This window comes from Leucoraja erinacea, chromosome 26, assembly GCF_028641065.1.
Source record: "Leucoraja erinacea ecotype New England chromosome 26, Leri_hhj_1, whole genome shotgun sequence".
In the NCBI taxonomy this organism is placed as follows: Eukaryota; Metazoa; Chordata; class Chondrichthyes; order Rajiformes; family Rajidae; genus Leucoraja; species Leucoraja erinaceus.
Window position 1 is genome coordinate 23,382,258 of NC_073402.1, and position 21,711 is coordinate 23,403,968.

The 21,711-nt window shown below is 44.2% G+C and overlaps 1 protein-coding gene across 3 annotated transcripts in view; it reads left to right on the top strand.

Moving 5' to 3' along the window:
* LOC129709823 (protein lin-28 homolog A-like) overlaps window positions 1-16,125 on the top strand; it is a 63,492-nt gene extending 47,367 nt beyond the window's left edge. For 2 of the 3 annotated variants that reach the window (XM_055656431.1, XM_055656433.1), the window contains exons 3-4: window positions 6,998-7,182; window positions 14,647-16,124. In XM_055656431.1, the coding sequence (XP_055512406.1) occupies window positions 6,998-7,182; window positions 14,647-15,019 (558 nt within the window). In that variant the 3' untranslated portion in view covers window positions 15,020-16,124. Of the gene's footprint in view, window positions 1-6,997; window positions 7,183-14,646 lie in introns of all 3 variants that reach the window. The other variant, XM_055656432.1, reaches the window with a different exon arrangement.
* Window positions 16,126-21,711: the final 5,586 nt, after the last annotated feature.

Below are 21,711 nucleotides of genomic sequence, written 5' to 3' on the forward strand. Positions count from 1 at the left end.
TCGCAGCGGTAGAGTTGCTGCTTTACAGCACCGGAGACCTGGGTTCGATCCTAACTACGGGTGCTTGTCTGTATGGAGTTTGCACGTTCTCCCAGTGACATGCCTGAGTTTTCTCCGTAAAGCTCTGGTCTCCTCCCACACTTCAAAGACGTACAAGTTTGTAGGTTAATTGGCTTGGTTATAAATGTAAATTGTCCCTAATGCGTGTAGGATAATGTTAGTGTGCGGGGATCACTGGTCATCGTGGACTCGGTGGGCCGAAGGGCCTGGTGCCGTGCTGTATCTTTAAATTATACGTTCTATATCTAGTGCAGGGTGATCTTTATACAATACATTTGTGTTTCTTTTGCTATAAAGCTGGGAATGCTGATGCTTCTGTTAACTATTATAACTTGGTAATATCAACAGCAACAACATAAAGTTGGAATTACTGATTCCTCCCCCCCCACCCACGTACATTATAACACTAATCCTGAGTTAATCTGCCTGCACAGTATTACACCGTTTATATATTATGGTGCTTATGTATGTTTAACTTCCTGAACAATACGTAATAAGCCAATGTTGGATATTCGATAAATTCATGAATCTGTCTTAGTGCCCACTCTGTAACTGGATTTTTGACTTCCTGACCCATAGACTGCAATCAGGAAGGATAGCATCCTTCACAATGGCTATCAACACTGCTGCCCCACAATGCTGTGTTCTCAGTTCCTTATTATACTCATGATTGTGTGACCAAACTGCTCTAACTCCCATTTACAAATGTTCAGGTGTCACCAACATAGTCGTAAGGTCATAAGTGATAGGAGTAGAATTAAGCCATTTGGCCCATCAAGTCTACTCCGCCATTCAATCATGGCTGATCAACCTCTTTCCACACACCCCTCCCAACCCCATTCTCCTGCCCATGACCCCGGCACCTGTACTGATCAAGAATCTATCTATGCCTTAAAAATATCCACTGACTTGGCCTCCACAGCCTTCTGTGGCAAAGAACTCCACAGATTCACCTCCCTGACTAAAGACATTTCTCCTCATCTCCTTCCTAAAAGAACATCCTTTAATTCTGAGGCTATGACCTCTAGTCCTAGATTCTCCCACTAGTGGAAACATCCTCTCCACGTCCACTCTATCTAAGCCTTTCACGATTCTGTATGTTTCAATGAGGTTCCCACTCATTCTTCTAAACCCGGGCTACTAACTAAAATAGTGAGCTGGATCTGAAACAATGATGAGACGGGGATCAGTAAAGAGTCACACAGCTTAGTGGCATGGTGCCAGGACTACAACCTCTCCCTCTAAGTCAGAAAAATGAAGGCACTAGCTATAGACTTCATTATTGTATTATTGTATGTATGACTGCAGGCACGAAATTTCGTTCAGACCGTAAGGTCTGAATGACAATAAAGGAAATTCTAATTCTAATTCTAATGAAGCAGGGTGGTGTATACATCCCAGTCTGTATCAACCGTGTGGAAATGAAGATGTTTGAGAGCTTTCCCGTTCCTTGTGTCGATTCATTATTAATTTGTTCTGGTCCATTGGGGGGCACCCCCTCTCCCCCCCCCCCCCCCCCCCCCCCCCCCCCCCCCCCCCCCCCCCCCCCCCCACTCCGTCGATACGCTCCCGCTCGGGCTTGGTCTCTCACCAATTTTCACTCCCAACTCTCACCCAATGTTTAAGAGGGAACTGCAGATGCTGGAGAATCGAAGGTTACACAAAAAGGCTGGAGAAACTCAGCGGGTGCAGCAGCATCCATGGAGCGAAGGAAACAGGCAACGTTTCGGGCCCGAAACCCTTCTTCAGACGAAGGGTTTCGGCCCGAAACGTTGCTGTTTCCTTCGCTCCATGGATGCTGCTGCACCCGCTGAGTTTCTCCAGCCTTTTTGTCTCACCCAATGTTGGCAGCCCTGAAACTGCATTGCCCAAGACTGCAAGAAATTGCTGAGAGATGTTAATGCATCCCAGTCCACCATGCAAAGCAGCTCTCTCCCCACCCCCCCCCATTGAGTCAATTTACACCTTGCGCTGCCTCAGGAAAGCAACCAATATAACTAAGCAACGTTCAAACCCCAGTCATTCGCTCTTCTCTCCTTTCCCATTGTGCAGGAGATATAAAGGCTTGAAAACACTTAACACGAGATTTGAGACTAGCTTTCTCCCTGCTGTGATTAGATTTGTGAAGGGCCTCTCGTATGCTAGAGATGAATTGCCAATCTTCCAATCTACCTTGTGGCAGTCCATGCATTTTCAAAAAAAATTGGTGTTTTATTTACAACACTATGTTCTGTACTCTTGTTATTTTTTGTTTTGTGTTACCTGAGGTGTATGGTATAATTTGTATGAACAGCAAGCTAAATCAATTTTTATCACTGTATGTCCATACACCTAACACTAGTAAACTAGCACCAATGCCATGAGATGCTATAAAGCTATTCCTTGTTGTTCTCCCTGAACTTCATTAACTTTTATTAAACAAAGTCAACGTGCAGTAATAAATGGTGTTTATTATAGGTCACATACTTTATAAAGTTTATTTTTTGTCAATCCACTTAAACATAATTGATTCCTTTGTATATAATAATGGCAGTGCATGGCAGTTTACAAAGATAGTACTTGGCGAAACATCTGTGTTGTAAACCCATTGTAAGTTGATTTACACTCTAAATTATATAGCTGGTTTATGTTGAACCTCTTGTATATATCATAAATTTGGTGAAAGTCAATACTTCTGCACATCATAAAACATACCTATGTCAAATCTATCAAGTATCTTGTACGTTAGAAAGCTGGTTATTGATTATCCAGTGGCTTTTAAAGCTGATTGATGATGTGGAATCACTAGAGTTGTAATTCTAATAAATAATGAATAACTAAAACCAACATGGCCATTCGGCCCATTGGATCTATGCTGGGTCCCATCAAGGCTATATCAATCCCATTTTGTATTGGGAAGCAGATGTAAGTTAATCTTACTCATTAAGAATAGCTAGTATTTGTTAGTTTTCCTGTGGATTTTATCGGCAGTCTTCTAAGTTATAAATCCTGTGCTGTTGAATTTCTACTACATTGTCAAAAGAGTTCTTTTGATCCCATTGTACACAATAAAGTTGATGTGTGATAATCCTTCTGCAAATTGTAAAGTTAATGCGCCTTTTCCTATCCTTAACAAAGTTGTGGTGTCTTTATTCAAGAAGGACTCCAAGGATTAGCCTGGTAAATAGAGGCCTTGTAAGGGTAATGTTGATAGTAGTAAAGTTAATGGCGATAATTCCAATTCTACACCTGGAAGGGGGTTATATTCAAAGAAAGTCAGTATGGCTTTGTTATGGAGAGGGCCAGTTTAGTTTAGTTTAGAGATACAGCGAGGAAACGGACCCTTCGGCCCACAGAGTCCATGCTGACCAGTGATCCCTGTACACTAGCACTATCCTACATACACTAGGGACAATTTACCAAAGCCAATTAACCTACGAACCAGTACATCTTTGGAATGTGGGGGGAAACCGCAGCACCCGGAGAGAACCCACACTGTCACGGGGAGAAGGTACAAACTCCGTACAGACAGTACCCATAGTCAGGATCGAACCCGGGTCTCTGATGTTGTAAGGCAGCAACTCTACAGCTGCGAACACCATGCTGCCCTGATGTACCAATTGAACATTTTTGAAGAGATTATAAAGGGCAGTGCAGTTGATGTAGCCTACGTGGACTTTAGTAAGATCTTTGAGATGAAAGGAGGAATCGTCTGTGAAGAATATTAATTGTTGTAATTGGAAGATGGACACAAAACGCTGGAGTAACTCAGCGGGACAGGCAGCATCTCTGGAGAGAAGGAATGGGTGATGTTTCGGGTCGAGACCTCTCTTTCGGGTCGAGACTGGTTAGGGATAAGGGAAACGAGGATATGGACGGTGATGTGGAGCGATAAAGAAGAATGAATGAAAGATATGCAAAAAAAAGTAATGATGATAAAGGGAAACAGGCCGTTGTAAGCTGTTTGTAGGGTGTAAATGAGAAGCTAGTGCAACTTGGGTGGGGGTTGGATAGAGAGAGAGAGAGAGAGAGGGAATGCCAGGGGCTACCTGAAGTGAGAGATATCAATATTGATACCACTGGGCTGTAAGCTGCCCCAGAGAAATATGAGATGATGTTTCTCCAGGAAGCCTGTGACCAGCAGTGGATCATGGGGATTGGTGTTGGTATATTTAGTGTTTGCTATTATGAACATTAACAACTTGGAGATAATGTGGAAAGTATGATTGGTAAGTTTTCAGATGACAAAAGTTGGTAATGTTGTTGAAGTTGATAGTGTGAGACGGGTGGTCCTAGGAGATGCAGGAGAACGGGTAGATAGATCAATGGAATTTGGACTGTACATCGATAAATGTGAGGTGATGCATGTGGAAGGGATAATATTGCAATGAAGTATATAATTGGTGGTAAGGACCGAGGATGTTTTGAAGAACAGAGGGACACATGTGAAAATCCAGTTGCCGATTCACAGAATTGGTGGCCACGGTGACGCAGCAGTAGAGTTGCTGCTTTACCGCGCTCGCAGCGCCAGAGACCCGGGTTCGATCCGAACTACGGGTGCTGGCTGTACGAAGTTTGTATGTTCTCCCCGTAACCGCATGGGTTTTCTCTGAGCTTCGGTTTCCTCCCACATTCCAAAGACGTACAGGTATGTAGGTTAATTGGCTTGGTGTGTGTGTGTTAAAAAAAAATTGTCCCTAGTGTGTGTAACATAGAAACATAGAACATAGAAACATAGAAAATGGGTGCAGGAGTAGGCCATTCGGCCCCTTCAAGCCTGCACAGCCATTCAATATGATCATGGCTGATCATCCAACTCAGCATCCTGTACCTGCCTTCTCTCCATACTCTCTGATCCCTTTAGCCACAAGGGCCACATCTAACTCCCTCTTAAATATAGCCAATGAACTGGCCTCAACTACCTTCTGTGGCAGAGAATTCCAGAGATTCACCACTCTCTGTGTGAAAAATGTTTTCCTCATCTCGGTCCAAAAAGATTTCCCCCTTATCCTTAAACTGTGACCCCTTGTTCTGGACTTCCCCAACATCGGGAACAATCTTCCTGCATCTAGCCTGTCCAACCCCTTAAGAATTTTGTAAGTTTCTATAAGATCCCCCCTCAATCTTCTAAATTCTAGCGCGTACAAACCGAGTCTATCCAGTCTTTCTTCATATGAAAGTCCTGACATCCCAGGAATCGGTCTGGTGAACCTTCTCTGTACTCCCTCTATGGCAAGAATGTCTTTTCTCAGATTAGGAGACCAAAACTGTACGCAATACTCCAGGTGTGGTCTCACCAAGACCCTGTACAACTGCAAGACCCTGTACAACTGTAGGATGGTGATTGCTGGTCGGTGTGAACTCGGTGGGCAGAAGGGCCTGTTTCCGCGCTGTATCTCTAAACTAAAAAAACTAAACTAATTGGCCAGAAATACTTGGTCAACAAATCACCTGGGAACACGTGGGAGGGCTTGCTTGTGGGTGATGGGCAGAGGGGTGTGTGGGACGTGAGCTGCATGTATAGTACATTTGTCCACGGGGGATCAAGATGTGGAGATAATGCCAGTTGCCGGAGGTTCCCTGTGGCTCACCTTTTGTCTCCTGTTTGTTTATTCTTTCCTCAATGGTTTATGCAGATTGTTGTTCAGGGCAGCCGGGCATGGATTGCAGAAGTGGCTGTGTGTGATAAGCTTTACACAAATAGTAATTTGGAGTAACCATGCCTCGCCTTTGAATTTATTTCTCATAATAGAGAGATAAATAATTCCTGGGGCATTTCTTTTAGTGCAGTGGACAGAGCGGTAGGGAGGCTGGGAATGCCTTGAGCACTGTGTATGCGAAGGGATGTCTTGAGCTCTCAGCAGGCCCCTCACTTAGACCGGCTCCTGTGATTAGAGGATCTGACACACTGGCCTATTCTGGCTTATCATTATCAGGCTATTATTTACAGCACTAACTAACTCACCTCCTGCAGTATCTATCAGTGGGTCTGGAATGTCCCAGATTTGCCTGCACAGGGAGAGAGTGGGGGGTTGGGCAGTGGGGAAGCGTAACATTAAATTACTCGTTCTGTGCTGCGAATCCCTGGGGTCGGATGGCAGTGAGTGAGGAAGGTTGCAAATTGTGACAAACCCCCAAAGCGGACCATCCCCGTTTTGGCAGGTCTGAGACAAATGGCAAACACTTCCGTATGGGTCAGGCTGACATGCACAGACTGGCGCTGGATACACAGGTGTTTCTGGTTCAGCAAGTTATCTGACCTTCTGTTTGTTGCCCAGCATCATTCCCAGTTTATTGTGGTTTATTAGCTTAGTTTGGAGATACAATGCGGAAACAGACCCCCTCGTTCCACCGAGTCCATGCCAGCCAGCGACCCCGCGATCCTACACACAACAGGGACAATGTACAATTTTACCAAGCCAATTCGCCGACTAACCTGTACGTTTTTGGGGAAAACAGGAGAAAACCCACGCAGGTGATGGGGAGAACTTACAAACTCCATACAGACAGCACCTGTAGTCGGGATTGAACCCGGGTCTCTGGAGATCCTCTTAAGTAAAATCATTGGGAGATTTGTCCTTTTCGGGTGGTACAGCGGTAGAGTTGCTGCTTTGCAGCGCCAGAGACCCAGGTTCGATCCCGACTATGGGTGCTGTTTGTACAGAGTTTGTACATTCTCCCTGTGACAGCTGTGGTTTTGTCCAGTGCTCTGGTTTCCTCTCACATTCCAAAGACATGTAGGTTAATGGTCTTTGGTAAGTTGTAAAATTGTCCTTTTTGTGCAGCATAGAGTTTCCATGCTGTATATCTAAACAAAAATGATGCGGGGTGATCACTGGTTGGCACGGACTCAGTAGGCCAAAGGGCCTGTTGCTAGGCTGTATCTCTAAAAGCCGTAAGAAAATAGTTTGTTCTAAGTGGAAACCATCTCCTTACCACTGGGTGTTGTTTATTCCAGAGCAAGCTGCACATGGAAGGCTTCCGCAGTCTGAAAGAAGGAGAGCCAGTGGAATTTACATTCAAGAAATCCTCCAAAGGTTTGGAATCGATACGGGTAACAGGTCCAGGTGGCACCTCTTGCATCGGGAGTGAAAGGAGGCCTAAAGGGAAGAATGTGCAAAAGCGGAGACCAAAAGGAGACAGGTGAGGCGGATGAAGGTGTGGTGGGAGAGACATCTCCGGGGCAAGTGATCCCAATCACACCCCAGTCCTTCAAATGCCAGGGCCCTGCTTTCAGAGGCCTCCCTAATAAAGAATGGGAAGAAATGGTGTGAGGAAGGATGGGCTGAAGCGGAATTGGCGATCACTCTTAGTTTGTGGCAGTAATCCAACGCTCTGCTTACCAAGGCTGCTCGACTCATCCAACTTTTATATTAGGTGGGGCAAATTCAAATTTCTAATCCAGCTGAAATGAGGATGTGGAGTCAGAAGCACAACATTGTAAAGATTGGGGTTTATTGCACTCGGGATCGCAAGGCTGGAGAGTGAGTTAGATGCAGATACTTGGCAGAGCTTGACTTTTAGACACTGGAGAGCTGCCAGAAAGTGGGAGAAAGGACAGACTTGGTGAGCTTCCCTGAAGTCGGGGCTAATGCGCCCCTAATTCTGTCCCTCTGTGCATCCCCAGTTGATGTGTTTTTTATCATTGGCAACTGTGCCAAGCTCCTAAATTCTTCTTCTTGCGTATGGCGTCCACAGCCTAAAGTTGTAGGACAACTTGTTCTATTTGATAGTGCACACTGTTTGATTGCATCCGTCGAAACAGGGAGGACCACGTAAAGGTTGCAATCTTCCACTCGAGCTCCTAAGTTGAGTTCAGTTTAGTTTAGATACACGACATGGAAACAGACTCTTTGGCCCACAGAGTCTACTATGACCACCAATCACCCATTCACAATAGTTCCATGTTATCCCATTTTCACAACCAGTCCCAACATACATGGGGCAATTTTCCAGAGGCCGATTGGTTTGCAAACCCATACATTGTTGTGATGTGTGGGAAGCCGGAGCACCTGGGGGAAACCCACGTGGTCACAAGGAAAAAGTGCAAATTCTACACAGACAGCCCCCCGAGGTTAGGATCAAATTGCCCTGAGGCAGCAGCTCTAGCAGCTGCACCATTGTACCACACCTGGGGGTTGTTTTCCCCTCCCCAAAGTGTCCCTGCCTTTCCACCTCCTTTAAATAAAAACTCATTTATCCGGCATCGTCAAATATTCCTCAACAATAGGCTCTATTATTTTATTTGGTGGTTTGTTAAAGAACCTGCAAGCTGACTTGGAGCGGGTGTCATTTTGCTAAAAGGTTTTTGTTGACAATGAGATGGAAACGCACAGAATAGTCCAGAGAAAGAGGACTAAAAATAACGGGAGAGAAATGGAAAATGACACAGAGAACGGGAGAGGGAGATGTTGAGAGTCAAGTCAGTATGTAATAATTTGAGAGGATCAGAAAAATAGGGTAGTGTGGAGAGGATAGTCAACTCCCTGAGGATGTGTAGTTTTGTTTGGGGAGTGCCCTCGTGACCTTAATCCCCTCTTATCAGTGTGATTGATTTTCATTTAATATTTCCATGGTGATTGAGACTGATGACATTGATTAATTGAGCCTCAGTCTCCTTTGTGTTTATTTACCAATTGAATCTCATGAATTATTTATTTTGCATCACTTATTTAGTTGCCTTTAAAGGTCAGGAGGTGATGATTAAAGTAAGACGCCCATCCTGGAATGTCAGTTCACCGATACTTTGGCTCCTACTCTGCACCTCATTCTAATCTCCCCCCCCCCCCACCATCCCCCAGCTCCAGTGAAAGTGTAATGGAAGTGATCCCAACATTGAGCGGACAGAGCGGGCCATTTTCCCTCTTGGTTTCCTGTCACCTTCCAGCAAAAATGTTGACTCTTGTTGTTCCAGCTCTGATACAACAGCAGCCATCATTAGAGGCTCTACTCTTTGACCTCCCATCTCCAGTTGCCCTCCCCAGTCTCCGGACATTCATAGCTCGACATTTCAGTCATTGCAGAAGTGTGACGAGAATGACTTGGGATCTTCTACAAATTCAAGGCATCCAAAAGTATTTGATGTCAAAGGTAGACAAAAGTGCTGGGGAAACTCAGCTGGTGCGGCAGCATCTATGGAGCGAAGGAAATGGGCAACGTTTCAGACCGAAACCCTTCTTCAGACCCTCGTCACTCCACTGTCCTCCAGCAGCCCGCAGCTGTCGTCCTACCTGCAGCCTGGACTCGGCACCCAAAAAACTATATGATGTCAATGCAGTTCTTCTGAAGTGTAGCCATTGCTGTAAAGTGGGAAATTGTGGCCCGTGATAATGATCACATAACCTGGTTGAGGGATCATTTTTCTGGAACGCTTGCGCGCTCTTTTTTGAAGTAGGTTGGTAAGACTGGTTTTTAAAACAAACATTTAAGTCAGAAAGGCACTTGATTTAATATCTCCTCTGAAAGATTAATCCCTAACAGTAGACCAACACAAAAGGCTGGCTGGAGTAACTCAGCGGGTCAGGCAACATCCCTGGAGAAAAGGAATGGGTGACGTTTTGGGTTGAGACCCTTCTTCAGTCAATCTCTTAATAGTGCCGCACCTCCTCAGTTCTACAATGGAGATCTCTTTTAACATTGACTTTCAGTATCTGGCCATTGCCAGCAAAGAGAGCATTCATTGTCTTGCCCTGATTTGCCCATGAGAAGGTGGTGAGGATTTACTATCCTTGTACCTCCACAATTATGTAGGTGAAGGTGTTCATCCCACTGTGCTGTTGAGCAGTAGAATCAGTATCCGTAGCTCATTAATTGGTCAACGATTTTCAGACAATACTCAGTACTCTGCGTGGTAAACAGCATTGCATGCTGGCAGTACAGTGTCCCTGCTGCTATCACAAGTCTGGCTAGACCAGAAGTTGAATAGAAACAATTGTGGTGATTTTTCTACTTGAAAAATGTATATATTTTTCTCTCTCTTTGGAATGGCCTAAGAGATTAATGTCAAATGATTGGGAGGTTCTGGGTTAAGATAAATGGGTTGGCATCATTCTTGCATGAAATTAGGAAGTACTCGCTTAACATCAAAGCGCCAGGCTAGATGTTGTGCTCAAGTTTGAAGAGCAATTTGACAGAGATGCTTATGTGACCAAAGCTTTACATCGTTGAGAATGGAGAAGCTAGGCTGGAGAATTAAAGTCTCATGGAAACTCATCTAAATTAGAGCCAAGACACTCCGGGTGAACTGGAAGCAGCTTCCTGCAATGAAATCTCCCCCCAAACTGTAGATGCTGGGTGTCAATCAGATTTTTAATGATTTTTATCTGTAAATGATTAAGACGGAAGCGAAAAGGCTGGAAAATTGAGATTATTTTGGAGATGCAGCATGGAAATGGGCTTTTCCACCCACCAAGTCCACACCAAACATTTATCGCCCGTTCATGCTCATCTACGCTATCGGACAATCTCATTCACTCCCTACGAACACTTGGAGTAATTTATCGAGGCCAATTAACCTGCAAACCTGCATGTCTTTGGAATGTGGGTGGAAACCAGAACACCTGGAGGAAACCCATGCAGTCACAGGGAAAGTGTGCAAACTCCACACAGACAGCACCGAAGGTCAGGATCGACCTGGTTGTCTGAGGCGGCAGCTCTATCAGCTGCGCCATTATGCCATTTTCCCAATGGGTTTGCTAGTGATTAAGGCATAAGAAAAGGGCTGGCAAATGGAGCCTATGAGCTATAATCATCCGTCTATTCCCTGCTCTTTTGTGTGTTTTACTCTGTTGATGATGCCTCAGCCAAATCTCACCATGCAGGCACGGAACCTGATGCCTTGGAGGGCTATAGTTCCTGCTCAACCCAATCTCACCCTGTCCTTGTATTTGCCTGCACTGGGCATGAGGTCTGGAAAAATGTTTCAACTTTTCAAATGTGGTCCAAGAAATGGATAAAGGCAAAATAGAAAATGGAAGCCGTCTGAAAGGGCATTTATAGATACATTAAAAAATAAAATACCAGTAAAGGCACATGACAAGTGTCAGAATCAAACAGCACAGAAACGGGCCTTTCAGCCCAACACATCATGTTGATCTAGATACCCCATCTTTGCTAGTCCCATCTGCCTGCGTTTGGCCCATATCCCTCAAAGCCTTTCCTATCCATGTACCTGTCCAAATGTCGTTTTAAATGTTGCTACATTTGGATGAGGTGATTTGAGAGGATAATTTATAATGAAGAATAAGGAAATTGCAGAGGAATTAAATGATTATATTCAATCTATCTTCATAGATAAACCCAAAATCTGCAGGATATATATTGGAGTCAAGGAGACACAAGTAACTGCAGATGTTGGTATCATGGAGTAACTCAGTGGTGGAGTAACTCAGCGCATCAGGCAGCATCTCGGGAGGACATAGATAGGTGATGTTTTGGGTGGGCTCCTTCTATCCATGCCTTCCTCCAGAGGCATTGCCTGACCTGCTGACGTACTCCAGCGCTTCGAGATCGGAAAAAAAATCAGTGTCAAGAGTTCAGCAAGGCTTAGGAAATGAAGAACTAAGTGAATTAAAAAAAAAAAAACAGTGTTGTGGAGTAGTAGGTGAGTCTAACTGGAATTATTTGTGGATGTGACAGCAGAATAGATAAGGGGGAAAGAGCGGAGGAGGTGTATTTGCTTTCTCAGTAGACATTTGATAAGGTCCAAGATCAACAAGGTTAGCCACAGGTTAGAGTTGCTGACACAGATTGAGAATTGACTCTTGACAGAAAGGAGGACGTGGGATTAAACAAATCATTCTTGGGTTGGCATGCTGCAATTAGTGGACTAAAGCAGCTGGTAGTCTTTGGCCAGTTCTTCATAGTGTGTCAATAATTTGTTTATATTTCAAAACTTGCTGACGATACCAAACACGATGGGATTGTAAGTTGGAGGAAGATGTAATGAGGTTCCAATGGGACATGAGCAAGCTGAGGGAATGGGCAGGAACACGGCACATTGGGGCAGGGTGGTAGCACAGCAGTAGAGTTGCTGCCTTGCAGTGCCAGAGACCCGGGTTTGAACATGACTGACGTTGCTGTATGTATGGAGTGCAGTGTGCGTGTTCACCTCACCAGAGGCCTGACCTTTGTACTCCCGAGCAGACACCTCAATGTGTTCTGAGCCTGTCGTGATATCAAGCTCTTCTTCCATTGCATCGTCCTCCAGACCTACATCTTTGGCTGGGAGTTCTCACCCATCGTTGACAACCCCTTCTCTGGTCTTCAATATTCCTCTTGCTCCTGGGCCCCGTGTTGCCCTTCTTCCTTCTGTACTCTTTTTATTTCCAACCGCTGCCGTGATGTCAACCATGTTGACTTCTCCACTCTCCTTACCCACTCCAATCTAGTCCCCTATCAATGCACAGCCCTACCGCTCATTCAACATCAACTGACAGTGCCAGCAGAGATTGGAGAGTGGAGGCAGCATTGTGTGCAAGTCATTTTACAATTAAGTACAACACTCTTGTTATGGGCAGTGATAGCCACATACATTGGCACAGACTGCACTTATAGTCAGGATCGAAGCTGGTTCTCTGGTGCTGCGAGGCTGTGCCATTGTGATGGTCTATGAATGCTAGCCAAGTGAATAAAATAGCACGGAACCCATTGTGCAGGTACTATCTCCAATGGATTGTGCCCATATGACTTGATAAATGAAACTGCGGGTGAGCACAATGTGTTATTTCTGTCGCTGCTGACAGTGCCAGCAGAGAGTGGGGGCAGCATTGTGTGCAAGTCATTTTACAATTAAGTACAACACTCTTGTTATGGGCAGTGATAGCCACATACATTGGCAGTAAAAGTAAATAAGTGCATGAGATCTCGGGTTTTGGGCAAATGTTAACGGGCTCTTTGAAGGCCCTGCTATTTACGGCATGACAATGCCCCTGCTGTTTAATGGCGTGACATTGCCCCCTACTGTTTCTGCGCAATAAAGCTGGTGGAAACCCTTGCTGAATGAATGAGCCCCAGCTTGCTATTTAATTACTTTTATATCTTCCTACCCCCATCAGCGACCCCTATACATCAGTAAAATATATAAATAAAAATTTTAGATGAATTATAAGAATATTGTGGAAACTCATTAGAACCAGGGATTTCATAAATCACCCTGCCATCTTTGCTGAGGGAATGGACAGAGGGCAGTCAGTATTGGTAGAATAATATGCCAAAGAAGGGACAGTATTGAAGGAGTGCCATCATTTGGGTGAGAACTCGTGTACCTTCTTGGATTGAGGTACAAGATGCCAAGGTGTGTTTCCTCATTTCCATTATGTACGGTTAAAAGTAAAAATACAATCTCCTGTAAAGCAACAAGACATCTTTGAACACAAGATTTAAAAGAATACTTCAGAATATTCACACCGTAGAGAGATGGTTTGGGAACAGATCCATCCAGGACAGCAAGAAATTGCAGAGTTGTGGACACAACCCAGATTATCACACAAAACTCTATCTCCACTTCACGCTGCCAAGGCAAGGCCACCAGCATAATCACGGACCAGTCTCACCCAGGTCACACTCTCTCCCCTCTCTCGTCAGGCAAGGGGTACAGAAGTTTGAAAGTGCATACCTCCAGATTCAGGGACCGGGTTCTTCTCAGGCTGTTATCAGGCAACTGGACCATCCTCTCACCAACTACCATCTCCCATCTACCTCATTGGTGACCTTTGAATTATATTTAACCATATAACCATATAACAATTACAGCACGGAAACAGGCCATCTCGGCCCCACAAGTCCGTGCCGTACAATTTTTTTTCCCCTAAGTCCCACCTGCCTGCACTCATACCATAACCCTCCATTCCCTTCTCATCCATATGCCTATCCAATTTATTTTTAAATGATACCAATGAACCTGCCTCCACCACTTCCACTGGAAGCTCATTCCAAACCGCTACCACTCTCTGAGTAAAGAAGTTCCCCCTCATGTTACCCCTAAACTTCTGTCCCTTAATTCTGAAGTCATGTCCTCTTGTTTGAATCTTCCCTATTCTCAAAGGGAAAAGCTTGTCCACATCAACTCGGTCTATCCCTCTCATCATTTTAAATACCTCTATCAAGTCCCCCCTTAACCTTCTGCGCTCCAGAGAATAAAGACCTAACTTATTCAACCTATTTAATCAAACTTTACTGGACTTTATCTTACACTAAAAGTTATGCCCTTTTACCCTATATCTGTACGTTGTGGATGGCTTGATTGTAATCATGTATCGTTTTTTCGCTGACTGGGCAGCAGCTTTTTATTGTACCTTGGTACATGTGACAATATATGCACATAGATACTTACATTGAACAATTTTAAGAGCCAACTTGAAGTTGTGGGCCTGGTGCAAATACAGAATCAAGCCTTGAAGGTGGAGACGTGGCCAGTTTTATAGCTGGAACTCCAGCCTGATGTTTTGAAGTTGCACTAAAGGTGTTGTAAACATAAGTGGCAAAGGTAATGTGGAATTCTGTGATCGCTTGGATGCAGATTGTATTGAGGGAACGTACTATAAAAAGAATGGAGATTCTAGGCTGAAACGTATTAATCCTTGTGTTTTCTTTTAAAATTTGCTTTAGATGCTACAACTGTGGCGGTTTGGATCACCATGCGAAGGAATGTAAGCTAGCCCCTCAGCCCAAGAAGTGCCATTATTGCCAAAGTATTGGCCACATGGTGGCCAATTGCACAGTCAAAGCTGCCCAGCAACAGCAATCTGCCACTTCTCAGGGAAGGCAGGAGAGCAAACCGACGACCGGCCCATCGGCCTCGACACCCTCGCCGACCATGCCGCACGAGGCGGGAGGGGAATACGTCACCGACCTGCTCCTGGAGGAGACGGGCGAGCACTTGGAGAAGCTCCTTCCTGAGAGTACGGAGGGTGCCCTGCAGGAAGCCGCCGAGGAGCCAGGCAGGCCCGGCTCGTGTTTGCAGAAGAGAAAAAAGACCTGACACACCGTCAGTGCTGGGAACCATTTCAGGATCTAAAACTACCTCAGGCTCACCCTCTCTGCTGAGTGTTAAACCTAGCAGTTCTCCAAAACAATCTAAAGACTTTGATATGAATCCAACTTCTACTCATTCTGATCATGAATAGAATTTGGATAGATATTCTTCCAACAGAAAACTTTGTAGACATTACATTTCTTTTTCTCCCAAACCCTCCCCCCCACCAACCTCACTATTATGCCACCCCTCACCACACACATCTCTGGAGGTTCATTTCAATTCATTTAACGTTAACAATTTATTTTCTTCATGTCCTTTTTTCCAAGGAGTAAAGAGCAAGAGGTTCATTCTTTTTTCCCCATCCAATTTCTCACTTTAACCCCCCACCCCCCAGGTATTGTTAGCAATGGTTAGACTAGCTGACCATCTTTTTGACCCTTCTGTGGCTAACATGCACGGTATTCTAACTATCAACTACCCAACAATGGTTCCTTCACTCCTGGTCGGTCCATAAACGTCAGCCCATGGACTTTAGTTCCCCAAACACAATGTCGCAATGAAGAAAAGCTGACGCCCACTTCATGACTTTCAATACACAACAACATGCCTCGCACAATTGGGCGTCCTCGTGTCCGGGGTGGTTATTTTCCATTTAACGGGAAGCTTCGTCTTCTCCTTAGATGGACAAATATTGCCGTGCTCCACGTAACGACCAGACCTAATCCTATTTATCGGTCAATGTATCGGTTGGTTTAACAACATCACCAAAGTCCTAGAGCCACATGATAGAATTGAAACATGAGTATTTCTTGACCCGACCATAATGGATTAATATAAATTCCCCACGTTTCAATGTTTCTTGTGCCCATGGATCTGCAACAGCCTGGCAGACCCACGTAACTAATGTTAGGCCAGTGTTACAGAGAGGTAGTAAACATCCCACGGCTGGGAAGGGACGATGTGCTCCAGGACGCGGTACATTTGGACTAGTTGTTACAACTCCCAACACAATTATCAGGAAATATTTGTCCAACTACACGCTGAAGACATCTGACTGTAGATTCTCCTTGAATTGGCTGAACCAGGAACCGTCCCTCCTCTTCTCCCCAACCTCCCCTTCTTCCTTCTTATCCACCCCCTACCTCGTCTCTCACCCCACCAACTTCGCTTTTCCCCATCCACCCAACGACCCTCTCCTCCCCCTCCCGCCTTCTCTTCCCCCATCCCCTCTTCCCCCCCACCCCATTCCCACTCGCCCTTTCCATTCCAGCCCTTCTCTCTGTGTTTCCCCCAAACCAAGGTGTTTCCTCAGCCTCTGTGAGATGCGAACTGCACAGCAGAGGTCCTGATGAACAGCCTGATGCAGATCATGGATACCCAGACCTACTGTTCACTAGTGGGCTGTTCCTAAACCTTGTGAGCAGAGCCATCATTGACAGTCAGAAGATTGTCTGGTTGGCAACAGGAAGGTATTTTTTCCTCATTCCCTAGCACTCGCTCATAACAGGCAGTGAGTGACATTGGCCATAAGGGTTCATGTGGGTTCTCCAAAGGAGGCCCTGAGAATTTGTTGTGTCTGCCTCTTTATAGTCACAGATGGAGAATTTTCATACAGACACAGGAAGAGGTCCTGCCCAGTTCTACATAGCACAATGTTTTGGCATTAATTCTGTCCAGTTTGTTGTAGAATATTTAAAAACTTGAAAATCCTTTTGTACTTCTGGGGTTGCTTGAGGAACTGTTTTCACTGAGAGATGAATTTGGTGAAGAAATCAGTGCTAAGATCAGTGCTAAGATTTCTGGCAACTTAATTTGGTGAATGGCAGAACTCCACTACTCGATAGTAATGGTAATGAGTTTAATTTTATGGTCCTATAAACTGCCACGTAAATCCCCATCCTGCGATGTCTACTGAATCAGGGGCGGCATGGCTACGCAGCGGTAGAGTTGCTGCCTTACAGCGCTAGAGACCCGGGTTTGAACCTGACCACGGTGCTGTCTATGTGGAGTTTGTATGTTCTCCCCACGCTCATACAGTGCTTGCAGGCTGTGTTCTTTTTTCGGGAGCTCTGGTTTTCTCTCTCATTCCAAAAACATACGGATTTGTAGTTAATTGGCATTGGTAACAATTGTAAAATTTGTCCCTAGTATGTAAGATAGTCCTAGTGTAAGACGATCGCTGGCCGTTTGCGGACTTGGTGGGCCGAAGGGCCTGTTTTCACGCTGTATCTAAGCTAAACTAAAAGAATCACCAGTCTCTCACAATTAGGTGTTTTAACTCATTCTGACAACGCTGGTGAGCCCAACCTTTGTTGTCCACCCTGGCAGTGACCTGGAGATGTGAAAATGGGAGTCACCTTCAAGCTCAAGTCTGCATCAGGGTGGATGCTTTCCTTACCTGGAAGGGCTTGAGTGAACCAGTTGGCTTTTTAAAATGACAATCCAACAATTTCATAGCCACTTTTCTAACAAGACTTTTTATTTAGTCTGAAATTGACATCTCATTCTGGCATTCAAGCTCATGTTTGATTGGAGAGCTCGCCAGATACATAATTGCCACCAAGTAATCCACAACCAGAATGTGTGGATGGGGTATATCTCTCCCTTTCCTCACCCCGGGCTATATAAAACCTATTAAACCTATAAGTATGGGTCAACTCCACAGCGAGGTCTTTGGGAAGTTCCTAGCTTCCAACTAGGAGTTTGAGATGGGAATTAACCTCGTCATTAATAGAAAAACATTGCACAATAAAGAAAGGCTCCACAGGTGCAAGGGGCAAGATTCGGGGAGCTACCTTGAGCTTGTACCCTCCTTTGCCGACCCTTTGGAGATTGTGAGATCATTGGTGGGGGGGCCATCATTTGGTTGTGGGGGATTAGATCTTGGATAACATTTTGGGGTGCATTTGCATCCCCATATGTTCTAAAGGATTGAATCACTCACTCGGCACCCATTCATCTTTGGGGTGGTGGGGAATGAGGAAAGGATCCCACCACTCGGAGATACTATTTCTTGGTGTGGACCCAAAATACCCCAAGAGGAACTCTATATCCCAGCTGGAACTCATTTTCCTGCCCTTATTGGACCCTATTGGCTTCTTATAGGCCAGGACACTTGCTCCTTTCATGCACCAAACGTAACATTTATCTGAAATGGAAATCTCCAGGGGTAGAACCCTTCCCTTGGTCCATTTCAGCTCCTTTATTTAATATTGTTGGGCCTGGAGATTCTGATGGAATCCACATATTTTGGAGAAGATCCAGCATAGACTGGGGCAAGTCACTAATTAATCTAGTCGCTGATCCACCATACTGATGTTCAGATCTATGGAGGTCTCTAGGCACACTTCACGGATCCCATTCCCAACTCCTGCCATTCCCATGTCTCAATTTTGCCGGAGCTCATCTTGTCACTGGGATTCTATTTGTTCTCTTTCAAGTAAATGATGTCCTCTGGCTTTACTCCTTGTTTTTGCTAGTGGGATTGGGAAGGGAATTCAGATCTACTTCAGGCTGCCTCACTTTTACCTCAAGAAATTTTGATCTCAAGGACGTTAGGAATCACTAAGCAACTGACTAGATTTGCAATGTCTTTAAAGAAATGTAGGTCAAATCCCAGCTGGTCAGCTGCTTGAGGCATGAGCTGGTCTTCAGTAATGGGACATTGCTTAGCCATAGTAGATAACAGAGACAAAAGGCTCACTGTGGCAATCCTGGGCTTGGGAGGGAGCAAGTCATTCCTGACCTTGTGTTAGCTCTCGTAGCACATGCTTATTGTCAAATGCTGAATGCAAGCCCACCTATAAGCCAGTGATGATGGTACATCTTATTCCTTTGCTCATCACCTCTTAAATTCCTCCCCCCCCCCCCTCATCTTTTGGGTTTGTCTAATCTCAGATCAGTCTTGCTTTGGTCTGCACCTGAAGTCAAAGAACTGACTGCCCAAGGAGTTGTGGATTCATTAGGGTCCCACTATACAGTAAAAGGGTTATTCAGTTGCAGGATATTTTGAACGGGGTCTATATTTATATTTTTCTTTTTGCAAATAAATGGTTGTAGCTTTCTATTAACCAAAGTTCTATTGGAAGTAAAATTGGATTATCATATAGAGGCATTCGGTTAATGTTGGTATGGGAATGTTTCCTCAATACTGAAGGCTTATGAACAGTCATGAGTCAACCACTCCAATTATCTGTCTATATCGAGTTGTACTTTCAACTTGGACAGGAGAGTGGAGTTACAACTAGCATGTCCTTTAGCTCATGCTGGGGACTCAGTTTTCCTTGACACTGCCACATTATGCAGGTCCTGAGTTTACATGTGTATTAAAGATGGGGTTTGTTATGACAATGGAATGTTGTACTAATGGAATGTGGATGACTTGTCCCATGATACAGTACTAGTGGTATGCTGTGTCAACAAAGCACATGCCAATGAAATGCAGCATCAGTGAATTTCTGGGCCCACCATGCCATCAGGCAGATATTTGCTGAGAACTGTCTGAAAATACTCGATGGTAGTAAAGTAATAGAAAAAACAACCCTGGATGAATCCTTCCCCTAATTAAATGTTGAGACTAGGGGTGGAACGAGGGACTAAGAGGAATGGCTTTGCCCCTCTGTGTCATAAACCCTGTCACACTGGAACAGAATAAACTTGGAACTGAAAGCCCAGATTCTGAGAGTGTAGAATTCTGTAGACAATAGGTAAAGGTCACCTAGTTAAAGCTGAAAAAATCCATCAGGGGTGTATGGAGCCAACACTGTGATAACTGGGAATTTCTTTGATCCAAACTTAAGAACAAGCTCTGCTGAAACTGATATTTTTTTTAAAGTAATGTTTAAAGTCTGGATGCAGATATCAGTGTGCGCTCATACAGTGCTTGCAGGCTATGTTTTAATATATTATTTCTGTATTTTTATATATTGTAATGTATAACTGCAATCAAGTAACTCAGGATGAAAAGCTCTACTCAGGGACTGTATGAAGCTATTTCATTTTGGTAGTGTAGTGTTTTGATGAATAATCAAATTGCAATGGTACAATTCTGATATACCTTGGATCTACCTCTCAGTATTTTTTGTATGATGGTAGTTTTCTGCTAGTCTTTCGGGCCAGGCATTTTTCTATACCTGTCTGGTGATCTGTAACTTATAAAAAATGATTAATGACCATTTTTAATAATAATGTTGATCTCACTGTGTCAAGTGGCTGTTTCAGAGGGAGTGCAACAGCTGAGGATATCCTCCCATTGATTCAAATCAAGAGTAAATTGGGGGACAAGTGGCAACTGAATTCTTCATTGTCAATTCCCCCCCAACATCTGTCGAACAAAATTCAACAGATTTCCAGTCTACTGCAATTTGATCCATCTTAAAGTTTTGATAAATATCAGACTTAGAAAGTTGTATGAAAAGAAATCGAGGCAAGTTGATTGTATGCCATTAGTTGATTGCCTTGTGTTTAACATTGCTTAGCCTTCCAGTTAATTAGCCATTGGTAGAACACAATAGTTCCTGCATTCATTTTGAAATGTTCCACTTTGTTGCTCCTTAATATGTTAAGACGTTGAGAATCCTACTCCACAATTGGATGATTCCTATTTTGGTACTTGGCTTGTCCGGTGACTTTTGAAAGAACATAACTATGACCTGTTGAGCTGCTGAAGTCAATGAAATTGTTGCTGATCTTTTCCCTCAATCCATTGTCCCTTCTTATTTTCATATTCATTGATTATCCTAGTGAGTAAAAATCGTGTGGATTTGTCCTGTCTGTCCATAATACTCGGGCAGAGAGTTCCAAATAGTCACATTCTTCTAAGTGAAGAAATCTCAATGTTGGCCCTGCATGGCTCGATACAATCCCCTCTTAATAATAAATGCTTTGCCAGGTGCATTAGCTGCTCAGCGCTCGCCCTGGTAAACATTGTACAAATATATTGCCCCTAATTTAAACGTGATTAAAATGATAGGTTTTTTTGCAGCCTCGGTAGCTTGATAGATTATTGCTTGTGAAGATCGGAGGTGGAATTAATTATGGCAGAAGTGCACTGTTGGCAATGAGCATGAGTGGACATCAGCAGAACAATGATGATGGGCAATCTTGCGTTGGAAGGTCAAGCAAGAGACTGGTGGCTCAGACAGCGTTCCATCAGCTGCATTTGGAATTTGCTGGGGACATAGTTATAAAATGTAGAACTGGCCAAGATCTGTAGGATGTAAAACTGATATACAGCTAGTAAAACTTTATGGTTGAGGCACATCTATTGAAAGCAATAAAGATCCATAGAAGAATAAACCAGTTATGATGCAGATCTGACCAAGTACTTTGTGGATAAAGAACTATCAACAGTGATTGGTCCAACCCTTTCTTTACAATGTAACCTAGAATCCTGAGAAAAGCATAGCTACCCAACGATGGAAGATTAGGAAGGAGGTTAGGTGTTCTACATGGAATCTAGCAAAGCCAAAAAAGATTGCAAATGCTGGAAATCTGAGACGTCAAATTTGTTGGATATAATTAGCAAGTCGGGCAGAATCCATGAGAGTGAATCAGAATGAATGTTTTGGGTCACTTTGTTCTGATGAACGTAAATGGTACTGCTGAGATGGTTGGCAGTGGATCACACTGCAGGTGCCTAGGACAACATCATAATCTCTTTACTTGATAAATATTTACCAGTCCGATCACTGTTG